Source organism: Mugil cephalus, chromosome 18 (genome assembly GCF_022458985.1).
Source record: "Mugil cephalus isolate CIBA_MC_2020 chromosome 18, CIBA_Mcephalus_1.1, whole genome shotgun sequence".
NCBI lineage: Eukaryota > Metazoa > Chordata > Actinopteri > Mugiliformes > Mugilidae > Mugil > Mugil cephalus.
The window spans coordinates 18,427,623-18,453,653 of record NC_061787.1 but is presented as its reverse complement, the minus strand read 5'-3'; the positions used below and the strand labels follow the sequence as shown (position 1 = coordinate 18,453,653).

The 26,031-nt window shown below is 40.8% G+C and overlaps 1 protein-coding gene across 3 annotated transcripts; it reads right to left on the bottom strand.

Moving 5' to 3' along the window:
• Positions 1–844: 844 nt before the first annotated feature.
• On the bottom strand, positions 845–25,991 carry LOC124995641 (NEDD4-like E3 ubiquitin-protein ligase WWP1). 3 transcript variants are annotated; one of them, XM_047568151.1, is made up of 25 exons: positions 25,739–25,991; positions 20,223–20,279; positions 19,011–19,102; positions 18,777–18,915; positions 17,490–17,614; positions 17,122–17,298; positions 16,263–16,335; positions 14,024–14,205; positions 12,765–13,203; positions 12,566–12,661; positions 11,786–11,960; positions 10,211–10,265; positions 9,373–9,457; positions 8,328–8,456; positions 8,084–8,156; positions 7,915–7,986; positions 7,505–7,593; positions 7,202–7,361; positions 6,561–6,694; positions 5,519–5,659; positions 5,295–5,415; positions 4,709–4,813; positions 4,451–4,547; positions 4,289–4,361; positions 845–3,395 (listed from the first exon to the last, which is right to left on the bottom strand). In XM_047568151.1, exons 3-25 carry the CDS (start codon positions 19,078–19,080, stop codon positions 3,296–3,298), a joined length of 2,910 nt encoding a protein of 969 aa, XP_047424107.1. In that variant the 5' UTR covers positions 19,081–19,102; positions 20,223–20,279; positions 25,739–25,991; the 3' UTR covers positions 845–3,295. The 3 variants fall into 3 exon arrangements, with proteins under 3 accessions (XP_047424107.1, XP_047424109.1, XP_047424108.1); XM_047568153.1 differs by having other exon boundaries at positions 17,146–17,298; positions 25,739–25,989; XM_047568152.1 differs by lacking the exon at positions 25,739–25,991 and adding an exon at positions 25,080–25,219.
• Between the last annotated feature and the right edge of the window lie 40 nt (positions 25,992–26,031).

Genomic DNA, 26,031 nt, shown 5'->3' with positions numbered 1-26,031 from the left:
TCCTCTTTTTGTTATATTTGTTTATTGATTTGACAGCACCCGGCGACCCTTTTCTGTTGGTTTTGTTAGTACTATCCACATTGCCCTTAAAAATAAATACACATTTAATTTACAATCTTTCCATCAGATTGCGTGTGTTACTTCCCTTTTCCCTCAACGAGCTGGGTTCGTAACAACTTATTTATTTGCATCTCATAAATCCATCTCTCTCCATTTAAAATGGGTGAAAGCAGATTAAAAATGAATCTTCTATACACATCATCTCCAGTAAAGGGGCATTCTGTACAGTGTAGTTGGTGTTTACAGTGTGTATCTACACGCGATATGTTACAGTCCGGATGCGTTTCAGGTGGCCTCGGCCGCAGTGACGCCCGCGCCGCGTCGATGCACACTGAGCTGATACATACAGCGTCACCAACCAGCCGATACTTCATCCGGTGAGGAGCGGCTGCGACGAAGGCAACCCGAAACGTCCCGTCTAATTTCTGATAAGAACAAAAGGCATCACAGATTTCCATCAATGGAGCGGCGGCTCTGTGTAACTCATAATCTTTTAAGTACTTCATTTACTGCCGTTATCTTTATACAATGAATATTCACATACACAGTTGATTTTCTTTGATTACAAGTTTCTGTCCAAAAGGAAGCACAGAGTTATGCAGTTTTGACGTCTTTCTCTTTTGCTACAGTAAATCTTTCTCTCTGTTCTGTCGTCCCTCCCATCGCACATTATATACATGACTGATAACTGGACTAATCACAAGCTCCTCCGGGAAAAAACAAAAACATAGCAGCTGGCTGCTTTTTTTTTCTTTTCTTTTTTTTTTTTTGCAGTGGTCTTAAAAAAAAAAAAAAAAAAAAAAAAAAATGAATTAAATGGAAACAATGCCAGAGAAAAAAAAAGGAGAATAGCCATCACTGCCATAGCTTTTTTCTTCCTGCATTTAGACCACTGACTGAAAGAATAAGCACCAGAGTTGTCATTCACAAACAATGGAGTTAGAAGTGACATTTAAGGAAAAACAAAGGACAAGGGGAAAGAAGGACAAACGTAAAAACACACAACATACATCAGGCTTGCTGCCGCGTCGTCTCCGTGCAGGACTTTAGGCTGCAGGAGTTGGTATTTGTGTCTACTGTACGATGTCAGAAAAGTTTAATGTTGTTGTCTGCACACATTGTATGCGACGTTATTGATTTACCCTCCACTCTGTTCTACCTGCATGCATGCAACACTTGTCTGATAAGACAAGATGAGAAGTTGTCCTATGCACCATAGAACAACCCATGAAGACCAAATTTGTAGTCTCTCTTTTGGTATGCATCCTGTTAAAGGGGTTATATATTCGATGGTAAGATGCGATGTAGCTGTGACTCCTTTAGCTGACGGGGGTGACTTTAATATAGTAAAACATCCAGTGGCTTCAAAAGCCCCGTTCAGACCTTGCATTAACATCCATGGACACATTGAGATGGTCTGGGACACACTGGACTGCATTCCTTTGGTAGTGTGCACGCATAATGAGCCTGGGTCACAATGAAGATCACACACTCAGTGGAGGTGCTCTTGCATAAGCAAACACAACACAACCAAGTGTATGGGTGTCATTCCTAAATAATCTTGTATGGAAGCAATCAGGTTTCAAGTTATAATCTGCGTTTTGTGCAGTTCTAACTAGCATTAGGGTGAGATTAAAAAGCTACCTAATAACTTAACGTTATTAATAAAACAGCGCTGGTCATGGTTCTTACTAATCTTAAACATTGGTTGAGCTCCATTAGACACAGTCACTGTGCCCCTAATACACACAGAGAACCTGAGATTGGATCTGAAGAGTTGGCTGGGGACGCACGAGCAGGTGCGTGTGTTAATTCAATATGTGAACAACGGCACCGTTCGTGCTTCTGTATCGATGTGACAGCCCAGACCACACACAGACTCCAACGCCTGCATTTACCCAGAAATCCGAGTAAGCGTCTTAGCGACGCAGTGTGGAGGAGCTGTGATTGGTCCGCTTGGTCGTCACATGTTTCTGCTTTAGTATTTCTGGCTGCTTCTCCATCTCGTCTTTGGGGAAAGTTTCAGTTGCCATTGTTGGAAGTGAAGCAGGAGGTAGAAACAAAAATGAACTCGAATGGCAGAAACGACACAGCGTCAAGTAACACTGAACGTTGTAACGTTGTTACTGAGTGACTCAGAGCCACGAGGCTCAAGTATAAATGTCTCATGCCAGCGTTGGCTACGCGCGTAAGTTACTATGTAAGATGCCTATGTCCTGCCGAGCTGTCCAGTTGTGATCAGACTCTCTAAAGTGGATGTTAATGCAAAGTGTGAACAACCTTTTTGCTTGCTCCAAATAGCTCAATATTTAAATTTGACTATCTCCTCGTTGTGTAGCTAGCTTGTTGCTTCACAGTGTGCCAGCAGGCTGCTGCTGTCTAACCCTCCTCTTAGACTCAAGAGACTCGTCAACTTCCCCATATCACCACGCTCACATATATAGTCCACCCTTAAAAACTATTTAAAATATTTTTCCTCATATTTCCTTTGATATTTCCTTTCGTCCAGAAACACACTTACACACACAAGAAAAGGATCCAATCATGCGTCTTTCTCTGGGCTGATAATTCATAATCTCATTGAGGGGAGAAAATAGATTTTCTGAAGCAATCTGAACCCTGTGCCTTATTTCTTCTAATGTCTGTCATTCAGAGACTAAGCAGTCCATGCTTAAATGTTTGTATGTGTGAATGAGTGTGGTGGTAGAACCCTCTCATCTTCATAGGCAGCATGCAAGCGCGCACACAAAACACACAAACATATTTAAATTAACTACGGGTCCAACAGGAAAAACTAATTTCAATCACGGGACCCCAATACTCTATTCCTGCCTTTTAAAAGCTCTATAGAACTAGAGCTTTAAAAGAAGATTGCGCTCCAACTATAAAATCCTCTCGAAAACACTTTCAGTCTCTTTTAAAAAGCCAGTCAGCAGTGGGGAGAAAATTAAAATAAAAAAATATTTATGATTTCTGTTTTTAAACAGAGGAGCACAATGCTGAAATGCTTGCATATTTTATGATGGGTATTTATATATTATATAAGGGCTGGGGGAGGGCGGGGGGCAGAATTGCGGCAAAAAATTATGCTGCAAATGAGGATTTGGTTTAAAATGACAAAATAGCTTATATACATTGGTGGTTTTCTTGTGCAACTTTTTTTGTTTAGTTTTTTGTCTTGGCTGAATAAACAGCAACTACGGGGAAGGAGGGAAATACGACACGACTCCTCCCTCTATTCTTGGCCGAAACCTTCTGTCTCCTCGATGGCAAAGAGCAGCTTCTCTTTTAGCTGTTCAAAACTTTTGTAAGGAGGCAGATCCAGGCGGTTAAAACTGAAAACACAAGAGGGGACAAAAAAGGATTAGAATTAGGGCTTTAAGAACAGCATTGAATCAGCAGCAAAAGTCAACAAACTCCTCAGAAATGATTGTATACAGGCACCTACAGATCCTCCTACTATCCTAAGTGGAACTATTTAGAAAGTTGTTTTTCAGCAACCAAATACGTGCTTCTTGTCCACACTGCTACACTCACAGTGGAAATCAGACCAACCTGAACCTGAATCCGGTATAACACCAGAAACTACTTTGTGGTCAAGAATAATTATTCTCAGCAAACACAAAGAAGAAGCAGCAGAAGTAGAACAAGAAGTAAAATGAGGAGAAACAGTAGAAGTAGTAGGAGGAGGAGGAGAAGAAGGGGTGGAAGAAGAGGAGGAGAAGTAGAAAAAGATCTTGAGACTTGAAAGTGACTTTCTGCTGCAGTGTTAGACTGGTCTGAACACTGTATAAATGTCAGAAACTACTTTTGTGTATCTGAATAATTAATCTGAGCAATGACGAAGGAACTGATGTTCCCCAAGGCTCTATACTGGGGCCTCTCCAGCCAAATACCAGTTTTAAAGGCTTTAAAGGCTTAAAATACAGCTTTTGATTTAAACTGAATGACTTAGGGCTAAAGAAATGAGACATAGCTATGAATCCATCCAGACATTTCAGGTAATCTGAGTCTTATTAATGCTCTGAGAGTCAGAATTCAGTTTTTATACTTCGGAAAACTGATCCAGAATTTAGTGCTTAATACTGTGTTTAAAGTGTTAAATTACTTATTTCTTTAAATGGCTTCATCATGCAATTAGCTGTCATTAATCCTAGTTAAACAGTAATATTTTTAAATAATGAGAGAGAGAGCAATGAATCCCATGGATCAGAAGTACAGGACTCACCACGTGTGGCTCCGTGGAAGCCATGTGTCCTTCCCCACCTTCTCAATGCAGAACTTTTGCGGCCCATTACTTCCTGCAATACAGAAAAAGAAGGTTTTGAAGATGGAAACTCAACTGTGCAGTTATTAAGAACTTTTCATTCATGTGTGTCTGTCAACTGACCCATGAGTTCAGCAAAGCCACCCAGAGGAAGCCGGCAGGTTCCAGTGACAAATTGCATGAGCCGTAGTCGCACTTCGTTGTCGACCTCTTTCACAAGCTGCAACGGGATCATCAATCATCACTTACAAAGCAAAATGCTCTTTGAGACAGGCCAGCCATTGTTGTGTGTAAACTTTGTTGTGCAGAAGATGTTTTACTTTGTTTTGTAAAGTACTCACTGCATTCACTGAGAATTCATGTGCATCTATGCAAGCGTACCTGCCAGAACCAGATGATCTGTTTGCTATTCCTGGTGTAGTGACGATACACTGTGTTTCTCTGCCAGTCCTGCAGGTCCACCTCCTGCATGCCGCACAGCATCACCTGGAACAAACACACACACACACATTCAACGGTATTACATAAAGAATACATCAACTGGAGCAGAGGAATGGGAAGCTCTACACAAGAAGTCAAGAGTGGTCATTTAAATGTGGTACAATTCAATAGTTTGCAGATTAATTAAAATATATAATCTATTTATATTGGGGCTGTGAAGGAGGAGAAAGGGGAGAAGGGGAGGTGAAGCAGAGGCAGAAGGAGGAGGATAAGGAAATGAAGAAAGAGGAGGATGAGGAGGATAAGAAGGAAAGGAACAAGAAGGAGGAGAAGCAGAAAGAAGAAATGACCAAACAACAAATGAGCCGAAATGGATAAAGAAAAGTGTCTTTAAAGTTCAGCTTGTTTACATTCACATGTAAACTAAGGAACTTGGTCAATTAATAGTGGTTAAATATTGAAATTTATTGACCACCCTGATTAATAATACATTAAGACAGACGTCTTCATAAGACATGCTGCTCACCTCCAGCTCCTTTTCATCAAAGTACTGGAGCCACTGAAGGGGAACCACCTCATTGAAGCCATCCAGAAAAGCTTTGGTCTGACCTTCTACTCCGCGAGAGAACCTCCACTCTGCCATCAGACTGCAAACACAACAATTTTCAAAAATAAAACATGGTCCAATCCAAATTATAGTCAGATGTTAGATATTGTTGCTGTTCGGAAAAAACAGTGGTTATGACGAACCCAATGTACTCCTCCTTGTTCTCCTCGGTGACCAGGACATTGGCTCCATCAGGTTTGAGGTCGTGGGAAGTGATCTTCCCCAAGATCTCCATGTCTACAGAGAAGTACATCTCCAGTCCACATTCCTCTATGTTGTTGTCCCTGAGGAGGAATGAGAATGTGTTGAGTCCAAGTGAATGTCTGTGACAAATTTGAAGATATGCGTTCCCAAGATTATTCCAAGAATGAGAGGTTTTGGCAAAGTAGTTCAGATGGTCTTATGTCTATTCCTTGTTTCTTTGTTCCCTTTTTATCATCATCTCCCTCCGTAGTGCTTTCTGTGCAGCAGTCTGACAATAAGGGTGTGATTCACACTGTCTAATCTGAATATTGGATCTACCCATTTCACCACGGTGAAGCATTAATATTGGTTCGAATCTGATTCAGAATCATCTTGAGATGTTCACACATTCATGAAATTTGTTGTGGTGTTTGTTAAAATTAAGTTAGGAAGAAATTCAACATATAAAAAAATATACTAAATATATAAATAAGAGGACTGTGCTGACTGCACATGAACAAGATGTGTCTGAGGTGCAGTTCATGGATTTCTGAGGTTGGTCAGTCTAATGAACATATCACCTGCAGCGGACATAAGTTGATAGTTCTTTACTGAGTCTTAGATTATATTATACTGGCTTTGTAACAAATATTTAAAGTCCTCGAAACACTTTGCTGCCGCTTCTCTTTGCTATAATACAAATTACTAGAATAGACGACCACGGTTATTTGCTGAAGACAAACATCACTTAAACAAAACCAACAAAGTTCCTTTGTTAACTGAAAACCGTGATCATAAAAGGGTGGAGATACCTTGAAAAGCAGTAGAAAATCCAATTAAAACTATACACAGTGGCTCTTTAATCAAACACTGAGTATAAAGTTATGTTCAGAGCTCGTAGAACTAAAATAAAAACTGAACATTAATGTTTAACAATAAAATTCTCAAGTTAATACGCATGTAAATATCAAAGGTCACACACAGCCAGAAGGCCCAGATTACCTGATCCATATGAGTGAGTTGTAAAACTCCGGGTCAATGGACTCCAGGTCTTTTAGTATTAACTTCTTGCTCAGCATGCGTTTGTAGAAAGGCAGAGAGAAGCCTGTGTCAATGAACTTGCCATGGAAAAGTGCCTGCAGAAAAAATAATAATAATTCAATTCTCACACTGCATTAGGGTTATGTCATAGACTAAATTCAAATAAATGTGAAAACATTTATTCATCAATACAACAGTTGTTTTGTGTGTGGTTTGTGATGATGACTTTCTGTGATGATTTGACATTGTGGGTGTGATCTGTAAAAATTCCCATCCTCCATTTATATCGGTTTTTAAGTTTTTTCAAGCAGAGAAGGAAAACTTCCCCTCCATAGTGTTGAATGGTATGATGACTACTACTGCACTTTCAACTTTCAAAATTCAAAAGGGAAAGACTCAGAGGACGAAGTGTGTCGTAACCTTTATAGATTGTAAACCCTGACGCAAATGTGAGATTAGTGACATTAGTGTAATATGCCTTGACAAGCTGACATTAGCACCCAATTCATGCCGAATTCATTCCAAACCACTTGTTTTCCAGTTTATCCCAGTCATTAAGGTTGTCGTATCGTATTTATAACGGTGGGTTTGCATGTATGTACCATTGCAATGAAGCGGCCTATGAAGCAGAAGTAGGACAGGTGGTCCGGGTTGATGGCGGAGGCCGGGTTGATCTGCAGACAGTAGTTGCTCTTGCCAGCGTACTCAAACAGACAGTACATGGGGTTCAGCACTTCATGGGACAACAAGAAGAACCACTCTCTGTGAAAACACACAGGATATAAATAAACACAATGTGAGGATAAAGATTAGAACGGAGAAATGAAAGAAGGAAAATGTGGAGAGTACAAGAAGAGAGAGATAAGGGAGATAAGAGATGAGATTATTTTTAATGTGTTTATTACCGGGCTAAACCTCCATAGTCCAGACCCTCCTCGCCCCTGAAGATGACATAGAGTCTCCTCCTCAAGTCGTAAGGCTTCAGGGCCATAATCTAAGACAGATCAAACACACACAACATCAGCAAAAACACATCAGTTAAAGACCACGTCACAATTAGAACATTATGGGTGCTACATGTCTAAGTTACATCCACACAAATGCCAGGTCCAAAAGTTTCTCAGCAGAATGTCACAACATGGTTAGTGTTATTCACTTCTCCTGTCAGTGGTTTTAATGTTATGACTGATCAGTGTAGATATTAGGAAACCCTTAACTTAACTTAACCATGCATGTGAGGTTATGATGCATCACTGCAGCTCACTGGTAAATTTAAGTTTAAACTCTAAGTGAAAAGCAGGTGAAGGACTCTTACTTGTTGGAAAGAGTCTTCAAACAGCGTCTGTCTGGAGACCGTGATCTTCACATGGCTGGGGAGAGCATTAGACTGGGGGAAGAACAAAGAGAGGAAAACATATTGAGAGAGCAAGGGTAAATGAGGAAGACAGAAAGAAAGTGAGAGAATAAAAGATAGAAACACCTACCTGGCACAAGTAGCGGAAATGGGCAAGTTTCCACCGGAAGCTGCGCTCATAAGCTATCTGAGGGCCTTTGGTGCTGAGGTGAATAAAAGATTTAAAGGTGAAAATGCAGCAGGTATAAACTGAGAGGTGCATTGGAAAACAAGCAATTGTGTCTCCTTACAAAAAACAATATGGTTTCTGGTCAACAAACGCAGTGATGAACACAAGAACTACCGCATTATTTTTATAACTGTGTCCTTCTTACACAGAAGACTTTCCAGTACGGGGGTCGCTGAAGGTGGTGGTTCGGGTGTTGTGATCCACAAAGTAGCGAACGCCTTCCCTTGTGTAGCGAATCTCCCAACCCTCAGGCAGAGGATCCTCATTCTGTAGCCTGCAGGCACATAAAAACAAAGATGAACAACTTCATACATGAAATGAACACTGTGGAATCAGCTTAATTGCATTCAATTAATATTAAATGATCACGTGGTTACACATGAGTATGAGTGAAGGTCTTCTGCTACTGATGTAAAAATTAGGTAAACATCTGAACAATGACCTGATGTGTCCTATGCTAGAAAAACAAAAGCTTTTAATGGCTTTTCATTAATGCTGTACATTGATATCGGTGGTTCGAGCCCTGGTGTTGATTTAGATGCGCTCCCCTCAGAGATGGGCTGATTTAACTTTAAAGAGTCATAGAATGTGAACGAAAAATGTGTTTCTGGAAAGCTACAAGAGTTACTGTCTGCAGTGAGCGGTGTGCATACAGTTCTTCTACTTGGACTTAATGATAAATGACAAGTTATTGGCAGTTCAGATATAAATACTCTGAATGCTCATCCGAGTCTTGCAGAAACAGATGTTGCCTTCCCCTGCAGCACATTCAGGGAAACCACTGCACAGTCAGAGTGTAAACATGTTTAGATAACGTCTAATGAAATTATACACTGATTTATCGCGGGTCATTTGCACAGTGTGAAGGTTTGTAAACTCTCAAGAGAGGAAAAGTCATTTTCCATCGTTGAATAATTTCTGTTTTACAGAGTAAACTTCAGATCAGTAGAGTACATGTTTCCCCTAGAGATAGGAAACAATTTGAAATTTCAGTGAATACTCTGCACAAATAGAACATAATTGGTGCTAATTCTGGGAACATGGTTAAATCACGTCCAAACAGAGGGAAAAAAATCTACCTTTGAATTTAACTGATTATTTTTAAATGTATAAACTTCTTCAATTTCATGAAATTGATGCATTCATTATCAAGTTACCATGCGCAGTTTACACAACCAGTGTGAGCTCACCCTTGGGTTCGGGGGTCTTCCCACTGCGTCGTCTTGGTGTTGTGGTTGACAAAGTACACCCGGTCATTGGAGTCCACACGTCTCTCTGAAGTGAGATAAAACACAAAAACCTTCAGCTTTACAGACAGAACGACCACAGTGTGGCAAACACATGTCACATATCAGCTCCTCGTGGCTGATATGTGAAATAAACACAGACTAACTCAACAATCTGTGATGTCTGTGAACATCAAGTGTTGACGAGAGGGGTTTGAACAGAGCGGAGGAGGTGGAGCTGGTCAATGTGGATACAATCAGAACCTTGATGTAAAATACCAGAAAGGACCAGAAAACAACACTTAGCAAACGGTGTAGGCCCACCAGAGGGTCTAATCTGGGCTGTAGCACGATTTTACAAAGTGTGAAAATTACACACAAGACTATAACTGAAGACTTTTTTCAATAAAACTACTATAACAATAAACTACTACTCTACTACTACTCTTGAGCAACCAAAAAAACAACAACACAGATCTGCAACAGATGGTGCTGCTCCTGCAGGGTTCTCACAAAACGAAAAAAAAAAAAAGAATTACTTACCAAGACACTTGAAGAACTAGTGCCCCTTAGAGAACTGGTGCAGTATTAAAGACCAATTATGGCCACAATAAATATTGATTTGGATTTGAAATGATGTTCCATTCACTTTAAGTGCCTGGAAATGTCTGCAGAATCCAATATATGGATATATATTTATGGAACAGCTCAAGAACAGTGGACCTACACCTGTTTCCCATTTCGAGAAAGTACGCAGGGACCAGGTAAAAGTGAGTATTTAGAAGAAAGAATGTGAACTCACCCCAACCAGGAGGTAGCGGGCCAAGAGGATCATTCTCAGCCGACATCATGGATGCCTGAAAACGAGGGATGCACACATAGACGTCCATTTAGAGAACACCAGGCTCAAATCTGCTCCAAAATACTAAAATAAATTAAGCAAAAATATATTCCGTGACAAGGAAAAGGATTAAAGGTCCAGATGAAAATAAAATAAGGTATAAAAGTAAAAATATAACATCAGTAAAGAGTGTTAATGTGTCGCTGGCCCTGTGTGGCTGGTTACTGCTCAATACTTCCCTGGAGTCTTCTTCTTTTGATCTGTGCTGTAAGCTAATCATCATCAGTGACGATGACCTCACCAATCAGATCAAAGACACAAAGATAACCCGATCGGGGAGGACGGCGAAAATCTGGTTCTCACCTTTGGGCTAAATGAAGTTGAGCTAGATGCCAAATAATGGAGTGAGTGAGGGGGATTGTAAAACAAAGGATGAAAAGGATGATGACCATCAGCCATTGGCTGAACTAATCATCAGGATAAGATCGACAAAAACTAGTTTACCCACGGCCCTTCGGAGGAAAACTACATTTAAAGGATAACATCATTTGCAGCTAATTTAATTTATACTTTAATTCACAGCCCATAACTTTTAAAGCATGCAGTAATGTTTTGAAAGTCTGGTAAATGGTAAAATATGCGGTATGTATGTTAATGATATGGAAAAAATAAATCTGATTCTTTTAAATAAGTGACTGTAAATTCTCCAAAAAGACAGCAGAAATCTGTAGCCTGATAAAACTCTCCTGTCCAATCAGACAGAAACCAGAAAAGGAAGGTTTCTATCTTAGATTATTTACGTGGTTTCAGTCAAAGACACAGATGTTTTCTATAGCAGTAAATAAGTAAGTGCCGGGGCATGGTTTAACTGTGATCAGCTCAAAGCTGGGAAGCTCCAGTGTGGTTCTGTGATTCAACAATGCTTCACAGAGCACACGATCAAAGGAATGAAGAATGGAAGCATTTATCTCTGGTCAGCAAAGGTAGACCTATTGTATAGAGAGGGAATTGATAGAAGATGCATGTGAAATATCATCATCTTCCTCCTCTTCTGTTTTAATGGTGGTTGCTTAGCATCAAAGCTGCTACAAATTGAAGAAGAAATACCAAAATGCCTGCTGTGCTGAATACAATCAGACTGAAATCTGTAAAAATTGTGCAATTTGGATGTTTGGCAAGGTGGTAGTAGGAAACTTGATTTGCCACCAATAAAGATAAAAAGACAGTGTGCAGACAAAACATATTCCAGAGAGGTGAAGGGAGTTTACGGCACTGTCGGATGACCAGAACATTTCTGGAGCAGAGAACAGAGCTATTCAGGATATTAGACTTAATACAGCAGCACGGCGCATATGTGATGAAGGGGAATACAAGGAAGATAAAAAGAAGAAGCTTTCTGAATTTATTTAAACTGGATCGGGACTTGGATGTTAAAAATATCTGAAAAAACTTGACTGATTCCGTGTGGGTAGTAAACAGAATAATAAGAAATAAGTGGCAAAGCATGAAAGAGAGTGGATGCAGTGATCGTCTTACAGAGTAGAGGTATCTCTGGTTAAACTGGTGCATAGCTCCCTGCAGCTGGCTGCGTTGGCTCTGCCACTGCTCAAAGTTGCGTACTGACTCCATAGTGGGTCGCTGCCACGTGGTTGTGCGGGTGTTGTGGTCCACGTAATAGATCCTGCCCCGGTCGTCCACTCGGCGCTCCCAACTACAAGAATGTCAAAGATTTATATAAGACGGTACAAAGGGATCAATCACAGATGGTAGCGCTATCCCAAAACTGACCTCCACACAATTAACTTCAACAACTAAAGACAGATCATCTGTGAACTGAATATAAAAATGTTTTATAACTGTAAATAGCCACCAACCCATCAGAGCTGCAACCGAAATTGCTCCAATCACAAGTTCAACTGACTTTCAAACTAACTTCAGACATAGCCTACTTAATTTTTTGTAAGCATTCATGACATGAGTAGAATTATATACTCTGAGTACTTGGACTTGGACTTGGAGGGAAGACGTCCCATTACACTTCAATGGAGTCTTTGCACTCACACTTTATTTAAGAGTATGAGGCGTTTAAATAGCTCTTGATCTGTGAAGACCCACTTTAAAGTGAAATAAACACTGAAACTAACACTTTTATTGTTCTACATGACTTTTGTTAAGTTGCAAGTGTGGTTGAAGGCCATCAGGTGTAAACTAGGTATTATGTGGTGATGTATGAACCGATGATCATAGTAAAGTATAGATTCCAGTTTTAAAAAAAGGGGCTATAGGCAGAGAGCCAAGTGAAAGAGAGATTCTCACCCTGGTGGTAGCGGCTGTGGTCGTTCCCAGGTAGTAGTCCTGGTGTTATGGTCTACATAATATGTTCTCCCATGTGGGTCTTTTCTCTGCTCCCATCTGAAGAACACAACAACATGGCCAATAAGGCAATAAACCTTCAAGTAATGGTAGTTTTGGAAAAACACAGTGAAAAAAATGAGCAGCTGGAATTGGGTTTTACCCCGGTGGTAGAGGATCTGAGGCTCCTGCATTGGGCGCCTGCTGTCTGGGCTTGGCCCCATCTGTAGTCGCAGTTGCCGTACTATTACTGCTACCACCTCCGGCTCCTGTAGCATTTGATTCTCCCAGAGCTGGAGAGGAAGAGGACGATGATGGGGACGCTGTGACGGTGGCGGCCCCCTGGGTTGGAGAGGCGAATGTGGAGGAGGAAGAAGCAGCAGCAGGAGCAGAAGTAGCGCCATCAGTTGGTTTAGCAGCAACAGAGGAGGTTGAAGAAGGTGCGGAAGTCGGCTGGGATTGAGATGTGCTGTTCGGCGTCGTGTCAGAGTCTGGCAAGGCAGCATCTTGAATACGGTCCTCGTTGTCACCTGTAGGGGGCGGCACATCACTTGTTGTCGCAGATGATTGCTCTGGACAAGGATCACAGGACTCCCCGTTGACTGCAAGAGACAATAATGTTCTTTACTTGCATGAAGTAAGCACATGAAAAGACTATGACTTGTGAGTGTCACGTGCAACAATTAGACCAGAGGCATAAATACAGGACATAGCAACTGGCATCCACATCCACTGAGAGAAGAAAATGTATGGGTTCAAATGGACGCTAAGATTTAATTTAATCAAACAAGCTAACTCTGAACATTATGGATAGTTGCTCCTTAACAAAAGCTTGAACAGGTTCTTATCTGGCTGAGTGTAGTATGGAAAAGTATGGAAAATTTTATATCATAATAATTTGCCTAATTTAAAAGAAAAAGAATGCAAATATAAATTATATAAGTAAAATATGACACCAAAGCGTCTGAAATTTGGTGGAATCAACATTAACACAACAACCCAGAAACCGAAAAGGCAACACAGATCACCGTTCGTTCAAACCAACGACCTTAGTTATCATTTGTTTGGGCTGTATTTTCTAAACTGACAGCACTCGCAACTGTAGGAAGGAATTAATAGAATTTTTCTCATCAGCTTCTATTGGCTGTGGTCTGCTCCGCACGGTATGCTGCACTCTGCTCTCCTTTGCCTTCTCGACTTAATCTCCGGGGAGTTTGCACAGAGGTGCTGACGGCAGCAGAGATTACAGGCGTCACCTCATGAAAATTAATCTACTGCTCTGCTCTGCTCTTCACTAGAGTCAAGTGAACCGTAAAGAACAAAAACTTCAAGTGGCCTGGGACAGCCCTGAGAGCGAACACAATGATTAAACTCTTTTATCCGCATCTTTGAAGTTAGCTCACACGCTCCAGCTGCACTCACCCATTCTACTCTCTGTGTCGCCATCTGAGGGTTGGTGGACTGGGGTGGAGTCGGCCGTGGCGTCTCCATTGATGGCGGGACCTCGAGCGGGGCTGCTGGAGCTGGAAGGCACCTGACCATCGGCACCACTGGAGGCTGAACAGGAACCTGATCTCGGGCCCAAGTCTGTGCCATTCACTGTGCTTTAAGGAGAAAGAAGAAGGAGGAGTTCAGTAGCTTTTAACAACATAACCTGACATTGAAATGATTGTTTCACAGGCGCAGGAACTGGAATTGATGGGGAAAGGATGGTAGAGGGACGTGCAGAGCTAAGGAGGAGTCCACTCAAGCCCACAGCGAGTTCAACTCAAAATTTACCAAGGCTTTGTCCAGGTAAGAGAAAGGTATCCAGCCAGCAACAGGAAAAACGTAAATGGTGAAGTGCAGACAACTCATGTATATAGAGATTTTACAACAAATCAAATAAAGGGTAGTGCAGTGGTTTTCTGAAGCTCTGTATGAAGTCTCTGTGTCTTTTCTCTGTGTGTGCAGGTTTTTGCCCGATGCTTCGGCTTCCTCACACATAAGTGACTGTCAGATTAACTGCTGATTCTAAATTGGCTCCAAGTATGAGTGTGGATGGTTGTCTGTCGTTTTGAGTTAGCTGGGATAGTCTCCAGCCCTGCTCCAGAAAGATGGATAGATGTGGATATGCAAGTCATAAGGGGGCCTGTTACATAGGAATAAAAACGCACAGTGTGAATCAAATCGACTTCACAGCCCAGCAGTCAGCTGGAGACCGATCTAATATTAAAGTTTTTGACAGGTTGTGAGACCTGGCGCCTCTGGCTCTCCTGGCTCCCCATAAAAGGTTTCCCTACTTTGAGAAAGAAGGGTAAACACAAGACTGCTGAAAGGGAAATGAAAAAGCAAATGCAAAACAACAAGAGTTTTAAGTTTGCCCAGAAAGACATCCAAACATATTGTAACAGCGATGTAAGCCCCAGAGGTCTACACACTAAGAGAGAGATTCAGGTGAGAAGGAAGAGTACTTTTAAATGCTGCACTCGTGGGCACATTTTTGAGATAAAAAAAGGAAAAGCTAAGTCCAAGTCCTCAACTGAAAAAGTATTAGATTAGCGGGTGTAATTTTGAGCACAGTCGGAAGCCAACGGGCTCCAGATTATAATCTTGGAGATGGATGGATGTTTTTTGCTCTCTTCACTGGCTTAAAGCGGCGGATGATGTCATGAGAGTCTGTCGCTGCTGATCAACCTTGGACTCAACATGTTAACACAATTTGTGAGATCGTTTGCTTCCATTAGCATTCAAATCTAATGAAACCCCGCCCATGCCCACACCGTACCAATCAACCGTCGGTTTCATGTGTAAAATTTGCAACAAACTGCAACTGAGATACACAAGAAAGTTTAATTTGCTTAAATATTGAATTAGTCATGACCGTTTATAAATACATCTGTTTCAAAACAATCTTTTAGGGATTTGGTGTATTTATCAGGATGAACAGACTAATGGGTTTGTTACAGAACTGCATAGTAACAATGCTCTGACTGATAACGCATTTAAATATTTATTCCCGATTTCATTCTTAAATGGTTTTGTGTAGTTCCAAAAGATTAATGGTTTCAACAAATGTGTGTAAATTCCTCTTATGAGACGTAGTTTAAACAAGGCTACGCTGATGAGAGACTTTACCACAAATGTCACCCCATCCTCCTGAGTACTTTTATATTTCCTGAACACCCAGGCAGTGGAAACAATTTAGATATACAGTCTGTTTGTGTCTTACATTCCTCACAGCAACTGCAATGCAGGGGGAAAGACGGTCGCCCCCTATCCAATAACCACCCATCTGGTGCAATGAGCGGACATGCCTCTTTTGTGGTTTCTCCAATAAAAAGTCAGTGTTACTGAACTGGCACTTTTACAGTGTAAGATAAGATCAGTGCAGACAGAACTGAGAAAAAAAAACAAAAACACGCTCACAGGAATTTTCGTATGTATAATATGTCCTCATGTGTTATACTGGTTTACTGCATTGAAACGGGGCTAACACACGTATCAGTCTGTTAGCATTCTTTTTAACTTAAGAGTAAACATACTCCTTGGCTGGAAGTAGTACGCCTAACCATGCCAACGACCATTTTAGGAGAAGAGAAACTTCTTCTCGAAAGACGAATAAAAAAAGAAGAAGAAAAAAAAAAGACCCAAAATGGGGCGGTTGGTTTGTTTAGTTTACCTGTTGGCAGCCCTTGAGGAAGAGGAGGAGGAGTCTCCATTTTCATGGATGGCATCACCATTCTGCTGGACTTCTGGGGGTTGATTAAAGAAAAGAGTATCATCTTACAAACATTAGGTGCAAGTGTTACATTTTTAATTAGTTTAAGACAGTGGAAGCCTCGGTGATGGTTCACATGCAGTTTCTTTGCCGATTTACTCGCATTTACAAGAACTAGGGATGTCCACAGTCATTTTTTTCCCCCAGATCCGATCTTTGAATAATGAGTATCAGCTGTTCTTAGTCCCTATCTGATTGTAAATAAATGTTTCCCCCCATGGTGATTCACAAAGACTTTTCTTATCTTACTTGCATTCTCTTAGATCACATGTGCAGCGTACGACAGTTAATGTAGTGAGGAGATGGTAGCTCGTCCCTGGGCTCCAGAAAACTACCACAGAAATGTTCCGTTTCATCCAATGCCATAACCTCTGCAGCCCTCTCTGTAATATTTGTCAACTCGATTTAATCTCAAGAAAACTTCTCTTCTTTTAAAGGCAGTGTTTTGTGTTGGATGTTTCAGTGCAGCCTTTGCCTTTCTGTTTTATTTTTAGGAGGTGAATCAAGTTGGTAATACTGAATGATCTCCTACTATCACCTCACCAAGCATCCGCATTGTAAAATGTACATATTTCTGTCTTCATTTTCCAGAGTAAAGTACTTCTCTTCTTTGTTTTCTTGCCCACCACCATTGAAACAGAAGAGGAAGAACACATTTTCACACTAAAGGCATCATTGTGGTTTATGGGAGACCTCAATTAAATGACTGATCAAAACAAATCGCACACACACACAGTATTTAAGGTTAACAATCACCCACCCCTAACATAAATACTGAGCTCACTGGTGCCATTTGTAGCATTGCCGTTGGTAAGCGGTGTCAGTTCCTCCTGATCGGTGACGGTCAGTCCGTCTAGGTACACCGTCAGCTCCCCGATCGGCACCAGAACCCCTTTCTGCTCCACACTCAGCTTCAGCACCTCCTTCACATTCTCCACTGGAGTAGAGAAGGTGCACAAGAAGGTATTAAATGACATCAAAAAAAATTAAAAATAAAAAATACTTGAACACCTCCTATCCAATGCCTAAATGAAACCACAATTTTCCTACTATTGCGTTATCTAAAAACTAAAAACGATACCTCCAACTTCTATTCTAATACTGTTCTGACATGTAGCTTAATCATACATTTTCTGTCATGCTGTTCCAAGGCTTGAATCAGGTCCAGCGTGGCTTTGCCCAGCAGAGCGTCTGCTTTCAGGGTGTGGTGACTCCATACTTTGAAATCCACCTGTGTGTGTGGTGTTACATTCCTAGAAGAGCCAGGGACACACAAACAAACACAAACATGACATGTGATACTTTTAATCTTTTAATACAAATCATTGGGAACAACATATTTTAATTTTAATTTTGTTTTTCTGCCATAGTGTTTTATTCATAAGGTACAACATCTAGGATAAAACAGTCCACAACCAAGACTCTTATTTGTGCAAGCCCTCCTTCCCACTCACGCTGAGTTTCAGTATAATCAAAAGTATATAAACTATGTAAGTGCCTCAGCATGTGCTGCCTCTCTGGAAAGAATACAGGCAACAAAGAACTATTATGTAGATGCTTCCAGTTTTTCTACTTTTTCAGCATCTGCTCTCACAACAGTAACTTGTGCTTGCTGATAGCTGAATAGTCCATGTACTCTGCTCACATAAAGCCGCCCCCCTGTGCTTTCTGTTCTTACTGAAAACTAACCCGGTACAGCACAGTCATTGTATTCAGAGTTGAGCATATCAGCCTCAAGGGAACATCTAGGATTATGGCCCAGAATGCCATGTGTTTGTCCCATAGCAGCTTGCTAGACATCCATCACACAAACACAAGACCACAAACACAGTAGCATTCTGTCTTGTCTAGCGATAATTACCCAATCAAGACAATTAGCATTTGCAATCACATGTTTCTGGTCTCTGGCTGAGCCAGTCGGAAGCCACAGAGCCATAAGAGTCCGCCACGCTCTAGCTGCTGGCTCCATGGCTGTCTCAAGTGATACAAAGAGCTCTGTGTTGCCTAACAACTTTTCCCCTTGTTCTAATAATTATCAGATGAGACACCTGGCGGCTGTATTTTAATTTGTGCATATGTGTATCAAGAATGGAAATTTTGTACATTACAAGACAAAGTTGAGCCAAAATTGCTCCATACTACCACGGAGCATGCAGTTTAGAGGTGGTATGAGAAAACAGATGTTTGCGGTGAGCTCCATTGCGCCTCTCTGTTTTTCCCCCGTTACGAGAACAGTGGATTAGTGGATTCATGAGTTATTGTCTTAAACGCAATCTGGGCACACACTGTAACCATACACTTGTGTGTATTATGAGGCTAGAATGAATGCGTATAAGCAGATGTTAAAGAATAACAGGGGAAGAAAAACAATGAACTGTGGTGAGTTTGAAGTGAAACGAACTGTTTGTTTCTTACAGAGTGAGCCTCTCATCCCATTTAGGACTGGAGGAGCTGTGGGATTTCGCTGTGCGGCGCGACTCCCCCTCTGCTGTCACCTCCACATAAGTGGCAGCCCCAAACACACTCTTCTTCCTCTTGAGTTTGGCACAGGAAACTATGAAGGAAACGACATAGATGAATATTTATTGAGCAGTGTGATATACTATCGATTCCTTTGTGGACAAACTCCGCTACTGTGTTTGGACTCACCGATGGCATGGAGCTGTGACGTTCCTCTGTGGTTATGGCTAGTCTCTGCTCTAGATGAGGCCGTGGCCATGTCATACACCACAGTAGGAAACCTTGAGAAACCCCACATACGCACATAGAGGCAGAAATAACACATGTCAAACAGCATATATACATCCAGTAGGTTTGAAGATAAGAAACAAATTAACTATGCAAGGTATCAATAAAATACGTTGGTTTGTGGCTACGGTCCAGACAAACTCTCACCAGCACCTGTGTCTTTACTTTTTAAAATGTTGCCTGCAACTTTTGAACTTACATGCTTCTACACAGGGATAAGTTTTTGTCAGACCTAGTACTTACACTTACAATATGGGAATAAATATGTATACAGTATGTATGTGTCTGCAACCAGCGTTACTGGTGTGAACACATGTGCCCAGGATTCACTGAGAAATGAGAGACCTGATCCCTGAAAACATTAGGAGGTGGTCTGTGTCTCATCTGTCCACATTTGTCCTCATTCCTTTGGTAGTGTTCTGGGTCAGATTAAAGACATCCTATTCCTCCTATTAGTGGAGGTTTGCCTTATTCATTCAGAATAAAAACATTGTAAGAGAGCCATTTAAATATATTGTCATTGTAGCTCTTAAATAACTAAATAATAAATAAGTATAAACAAGAATTAACAAATGAAAGGCTTGAATGTGAGTACAATGTGTGTGACCACATATTGGCATGTGGTTAAGTACTGATGCGTTAACGTTGGTGTATAAGCTGTTCAGTGGAGTTAAATAATGTATTTACTCAATAATCACTGGCATCTTTATTTTCTGTGGTGTTAGTGGGGGCCTTTGGGTCCCATGGGTTGAGGGGAGGGGCCTCTGTGGATCATCCCACAGACACTTGACCAGTTTGGGATTCAGTGAATTTAGAGCCATTTAGCTGGCATCAAGGAGTGTCTTTGCTATGGGGTGTGGGTGCCTGGTCTGGTCTGGGTGGGTGCTACATGTCTAAGTAACATCCACATGAATGGGTCCAGAAGTTCAGATCCAAACGTTTCTCAGCAGAATAGTCTGTGGTCATAATGTTATGCCTGATTGGTGTGTATATATAGCTATATAGTTATAGCATAACATTGGTAAATCATAAATGTATGTGTATAACGTTGCAAATCTACAAAAAAAAAAAAAAACTTTTAAAAAAACTTTTAAAAAAATCATCTTTACTCACAACTGGTGTGTGCTGCTAGACCCTCTGGTTCAGCCCACTCCGTGTCCCATGGTTCCTCTAAAACAGAAAAGATCACAATTTTAGGACAAGACTCAACACAACTGGTACAACTGACCACATTCAGGCAACAAATCGTTAACTGACACATTGTACACATTTCCTGAAGCACACAGGGACAGTCATTTTACATATCGTAACTCCCAACGTTTAGGAATAAAACAGGACATTATGTGATTTCGCATCTGCTGCTTTTCTATATTTTTCATTACCACAAAACATTACTTCTACCTTAGGCTCTGCTGCTGCAAAACTGGATAAATTCCCACTACAACAGACTGCCGGTAACACCTATTTATTCTTCTTTTATCAATGATTAACGTCAAGACTGTGCTCCGCTAAGTGGTCTTCTCCACATACACAGAACTATAAACCTCTGTGCATAGGTTACATTTTACAATAAAGGTCATATTCGTTTGTGAGCCCCAGTCTCAATCTGTCAAGCTGTCAACACTATACAACATTAGTAGTCCTTGGCTTCACTGCAGGACTGTCCTCACTACTTCCCGGTTCTACTATGACCCATAATGCACAACTGACAACTGACGTACTGTGATGCATAATAGACAGTTCATGGTCAGTCAGCTTTGTTTTCACTTAACAGCCAGTGATAAAGAAATAAGTGGGTTAAAGTGAACTTGTTTGAAACCTGTCTGATCACTCACACAGCAGCATGGCATGTACTGTACCCTCGTACAGCTGTAAAGCTAAGCTCTATGAGTTTAACTGTGGTTATATACCAGTAATCACCTTTTTGTAAATGTTGCAGCAAGCATATATTCAAACAAAGTGGTAGAAACTACAATGTCATAAATTATCACATAATCAGCACCTATCATAATACAAATGTTCATAATTTAAGTGTTTTCACATCACACAAGGCAAAAACAATGTTAGGCAAGGTGGTAGTATAAGATCATTGTTCAATTCCAACGACTTTAAAACAAATAAAAAAATGAATATGTAGAGTACACTCTGGGAAAAGCTGCACCAAAACAACAAACACTGAACACTGAGTTTAAAAGAAGAACACAGGCTTTCTGTACTAGCTACCTCATCCACACTACAACAGAAATATTAAATGGACTGAATCCAGTTGCACACTGCATATGTGATCTAGGAGAATACAGGTGAAATAAGCCTTTATGAACCTCCAAGGAGAGGAAAGAGGAAATTTTATTTAAGATGCGACTGGGACTCGGATTGACAAAAAACTTAATTAACACTTGCATCAAACTGTGGTATGAAATGTTTTAAGATCTATGAGAATTGCAGTTTAGAAAATATTTTTTGTACCTTGCAAATTAAAGTGTATCTGCAATTCCACTTTATAAAGATCACCTGTAATCAATATGCCTTTTTTCAAAACATTGCCTAAGCATCAATGATGACCAGTGGAAAGAAGATCATCCTAACCCTCAGTGACAGAGATGCTAGCCTGGCCTCATTTGCAAGAGTTGCTTTTTTTGCGACTGAACACTGACGCAGCACAGGTTTAACACAGAGACCAGCTGATCAGACACACACGTTGTTGGAACTGGTGGCTTTTATGCAGCTTAGAAGGAAACTAATTTAAAATATATATATGTATATATGTGTGTGTGTGTGTGTGTGTATATACATGTATGTATATAGTACGGTTTCTAATCAAAAACAAGTTATCTGAGTTAACAGTGACCTTGACCTTTGAGAAATAAATTCAGAACAGTTAAACCAAGTGAACATCTGTGCCTCATTTGAAGAGATTCCCCTCAAGGAGTTGCTGAGAAATTGCCACAGCTGTTGCTAGGCATAACAGAACAGCAGAAAATCCAATTTATACAGCAATTATCAGAGAACACAACGCATATTATGAAAGAAAATATAGCGCAACATATATATGCTGTAGATGTATTTATTATGTGGAATGTTTAAAGAGGGCAACATAAGCTAACAAAATTAGCTACACGGGAGGAAACAAACATAACTCTTAATACATAACAAAACCTTACAATTAGAATTAGAACTATAATCCCATAGAAAAAAACATTCCAAAATCGGCATATAGACACACAACCATGAAATCAGTCACTGAAACTAAAAGTACTAGTTTTAACCTACATTGAACAGAGTAGGCATCTACAACAGAACAAAACTAGACAATAAATGTACCAACTCAGATACTGTGGTCCACTTTCCCACTGATATGTCAACTATCAAATTATATTCTGTTCTCTTAATTCATCCTTCCCATGTTTCCATTAATGAAAAGAAGAGAATGAGTGTCTCAAACTGATGAATAAGCTCACATTTATAAATTAAGTTTATTATGAATGCCTACTTCATATAATGTTAGCGATATAATCATGTCTAACAGAATATGATTATGTTGTGGAGCAATGGGGCGACTTACTGGTTTGGAAATAACAAGAAATACTAAAAAAAGCATGGCTCTGTGGTTAGCAGTGTTGCTTTCCAACAAGGACACAATCAATGTCAGCTGCTTGGTCTGTGAACTTCCACCGGGGTCCCAGTATATTCCCACAATCCAGTTATACAGGAAGTGTGCTGCAGACAAGGGACATCCTAATCGATCCATTCAAGTCAATCTAGTAATATTGAGTGTGGGCTGTAGTGCAATTAGAATATTTCAATTTTGTAACATCCTGTAAGAGCATACACACTTTAAGTCCTTTACATCTAGATAAAAACTAAAGGTAAAACTACTTTTTCTACTCAACGCTGTCATAAGGGCATCACAGTGTTCTATCAAAATGAAATAAAATCTTAAGTCACGTTTGAAACACCGTCATACTACAAATGCCCCAGTGGAGTGAAAGACATTTCAACTCCTCTATTTGGTGCATTTGTCTGATGATATATGGAAATAACATTTGTAATTTTAGTCCTTCTTCTTAATCTCCTTGTGAAAACAACCAGCACTGAATATAGATTGATGTCCGACTTCACAAACTGATTTAAAACCTCTAGACACTTAACCACTGTCAGCACATTAGTCATACAACAAATTAAGTGAGATTAATATCAGACCAGGCCGTCCCATTTCCCAAATGGACACATCCATGGCAGGTTTAAATTTGTTTCAAGTCAGAGCCATGGGAACTGAACTCTCACAGGCTTGTGGATACTCATATAGGCGGCATGTAGAAGAGGTGTGTTACTTACTGACTTATTAGGCACAAAATGACCAAAAAACTGCATCACTTTCTCAAATGCGACTATTTACTGGTCGTCTGATTTTTTGGGTTAATGTTATAACTGTAAGAGGCATGTTCACTAATGATAACTGGTTACAGAATCATCCAAATCCAAGAGACGTGGCCTATCATCTTGTTGATATTGGAAGTCTAAACTGTTTTTTCTAATATGTGTGTTTGCCTATAAGGAAAATTTTGAAGTGACCCAAATCTGAGGAATAGCAAACATTAATATGTGGCATCATCATGTTCAGGTGAGGCTGCACCTGCAGAGAGCAGAGCCAGTCGTGCTTACGTAGAGCTGAATTTGCTTACAAAACTGCACTTCATATTTTGTGATGCATTTTCTATTTGTGTGCCAGCTTGATGCCCGCGATTCATTAGTAAAGTGCTGGCTGACAGACATTAAAAAAAGCTCAAGAAGTGCTGAGCTTCCCTAATTTCACACATGAAACAGTTTACCCGTGCACAAGCAGGTCCACAAGAGTTAGCTACACTTGAAAACATCTGGGCTGATGTTGGAGGGGGTGTTCACTTACATCATCAGAAGTTAAGATACTCCAATGACATTCTGGGTGGATTAAAATGACCAGAAATGTAAAGAGGTGTTTACAAGTCAGTGGTTTCGATCAGTCTACTTCAGCATTTGGCTTAGATAATGAGACAGCACTTGTTCTTCCAATGTTCCATCATGCACTAAAAGCTGATTAAAGGTTAAGTGAATAACAATATTTAACCTCAGTCTCCTTTATCTCAACAAGAAGTGTGAGTTGTTGTAAGCCTTTTTATGTTGACATAGCACACCAGCTTCACACAGTGGCAGCAGGCTACGACTCCTCCTGTGTTCCCCACGGCTGCTTTCTTGACTTTGAAAGCTCTGAAAGTCTGCGTGTGTGTGACAAAACAACATAAACAAGAATATTTCAGAGCCTGCGAGCTTCCTGGAAGTAAATCACCCCCGCACACAATAAGTGTCAGCGCTGATAAAATCAAAAATGTAATGAGAAATAAATTGTGACGTACAATGTTGTGAGAATGTATTAAACAATGTTTAAAGTAAACCCATGCATGAGCATTTCTATTAGAGACCAAGCCATTATACAAAAGACTAATGGAAGGTAAGTGGGAATAACCTTCAATGACAAGGATTCTCACCAGCTATTAGTTGTTAGTAGCTAGATACATATAGGCACTATATTCTTCCCATACACACACACACGTATCTTAGGCTAAATGCAGATCAAAAATCTGCCCTTGGCAGTCAGGGACAGTGAAAGTGTTACATTGATCCTGCTCAAGAAGGGGCGCTACTGATAAGTTGTAGCAATGCTGTAATAAACAGCAGCCCCACACCCCCCAATGTCAGGCCCGTGTTTACCTGTTTAAACACCGTGCATCTCTTAAGATGCACCTTAAAAAACAACAAGAACAAATAACACCGCCTTCGAAAGTTACAACGTAAACAACGTTGTTTTCTTTTCAAAACACGAACTTCAGTAGACGTGAACGCGAAGTATGGGCTGACAAAGAAGCGGATCGAAGCAACTTTCAAACTACGCCTGGCTATTAGTAAACTGAATTGTCTGCATTTATAAATACTGACCATGACACACAATCTTCGACGAGGTTGACGATGGCCGTCTGAAACTTTGGATTATCTGGCATGCTAACGTTAGCTCGCAAAGTTATAACTTAATAGGTAACTCATAGCACGCGGAAACTAAACCTCCTGATTCTGCGTTAATGATTGCAATCTTGTCGTTATTTGCACCGTGCGCGTCACTTAAAAACAACATGTGTCAGATGATGGTAGTGAACGACGTGCAGCTGTGTGTTGACGCTAGTCCGCAACGAAGGCTAAAGTTAGCTAGCCGGCTAGCTACAGGACAAGACGCATTAAACGCTAGCCGACTGTCCCCCTAGCTGCCGGATAAACACTTATCCGGCTCGGCATGTGGTGATATCTGCTCACAAGTAACACAAATAAACGTATTCATTTCACATTTAGCTGTGCAAATTGGAGCTACGTTTGGCTAATTTAGCTAGCTAGCGTCCCAAACTTAGCCAGGTTAGCGCTTATCCGAATAGCCGCCTGCTAGCCGGCTGCTACCTACTTAGCACCTTGGCTAAGTCCGCCATCACACAGAACTCGTCAAAGAGTTTGGGGGTGAATATTGAAGGAAAGACTTGTCAAGAATTCATTTCAACAGTATGAGAAAGTCGTTTGTGTTGGGTTTAGTCACACGGGCAGCGACGTTTTACCTTGTTCGCTGTCCCGCTCCTTTCCCCACTGTCCGCGGCTCTGCGGTTCTCTAACGTTACGGTTGTCGGTGAAAACCCAACCGTGCAGGCCCCGCAGTCTGCTACAGTTCTCTTGCCATCTCTGTACAGAAGCCTCCGACTACCAGCAAAACACACGGCGACAGGCGCGCCACCCCTCCCCCTCCCCCAAAAATATTGCTGTGTAATAACACGGGACACGAGAGTAAGCCCACAGACTCGAACCGAAGAAGCCCAGTGCCTGATGTTGTTACTGCACAACGTCGGTAACGTTG

Excerpts from the sequence above, each read along its gene's own strand:
- LOC124995641 (XM_047568151.1), bottom strand. The coding sequence starts at position 19,080 with ATGGCCACGGCCTCATCTAGAGCAGAGACTAGCCATAACCACAGAGGA. Across the intron at positions 17,615-18,776 it reads TGGGATGAGAGGCTCACTCT|GAATGTAACACCACACACAC; the intron begins GTAAGAAACAAA and ends TGGCTCTTCTAG. Across the intron at positions 8,457-9,372 it reads GAAGACCCCCGAACCCAAGG|GCTACAGAATGAGGATCCTC; the intron begins GTGAGCTCACAC and ends ATGTGCCTGCAG.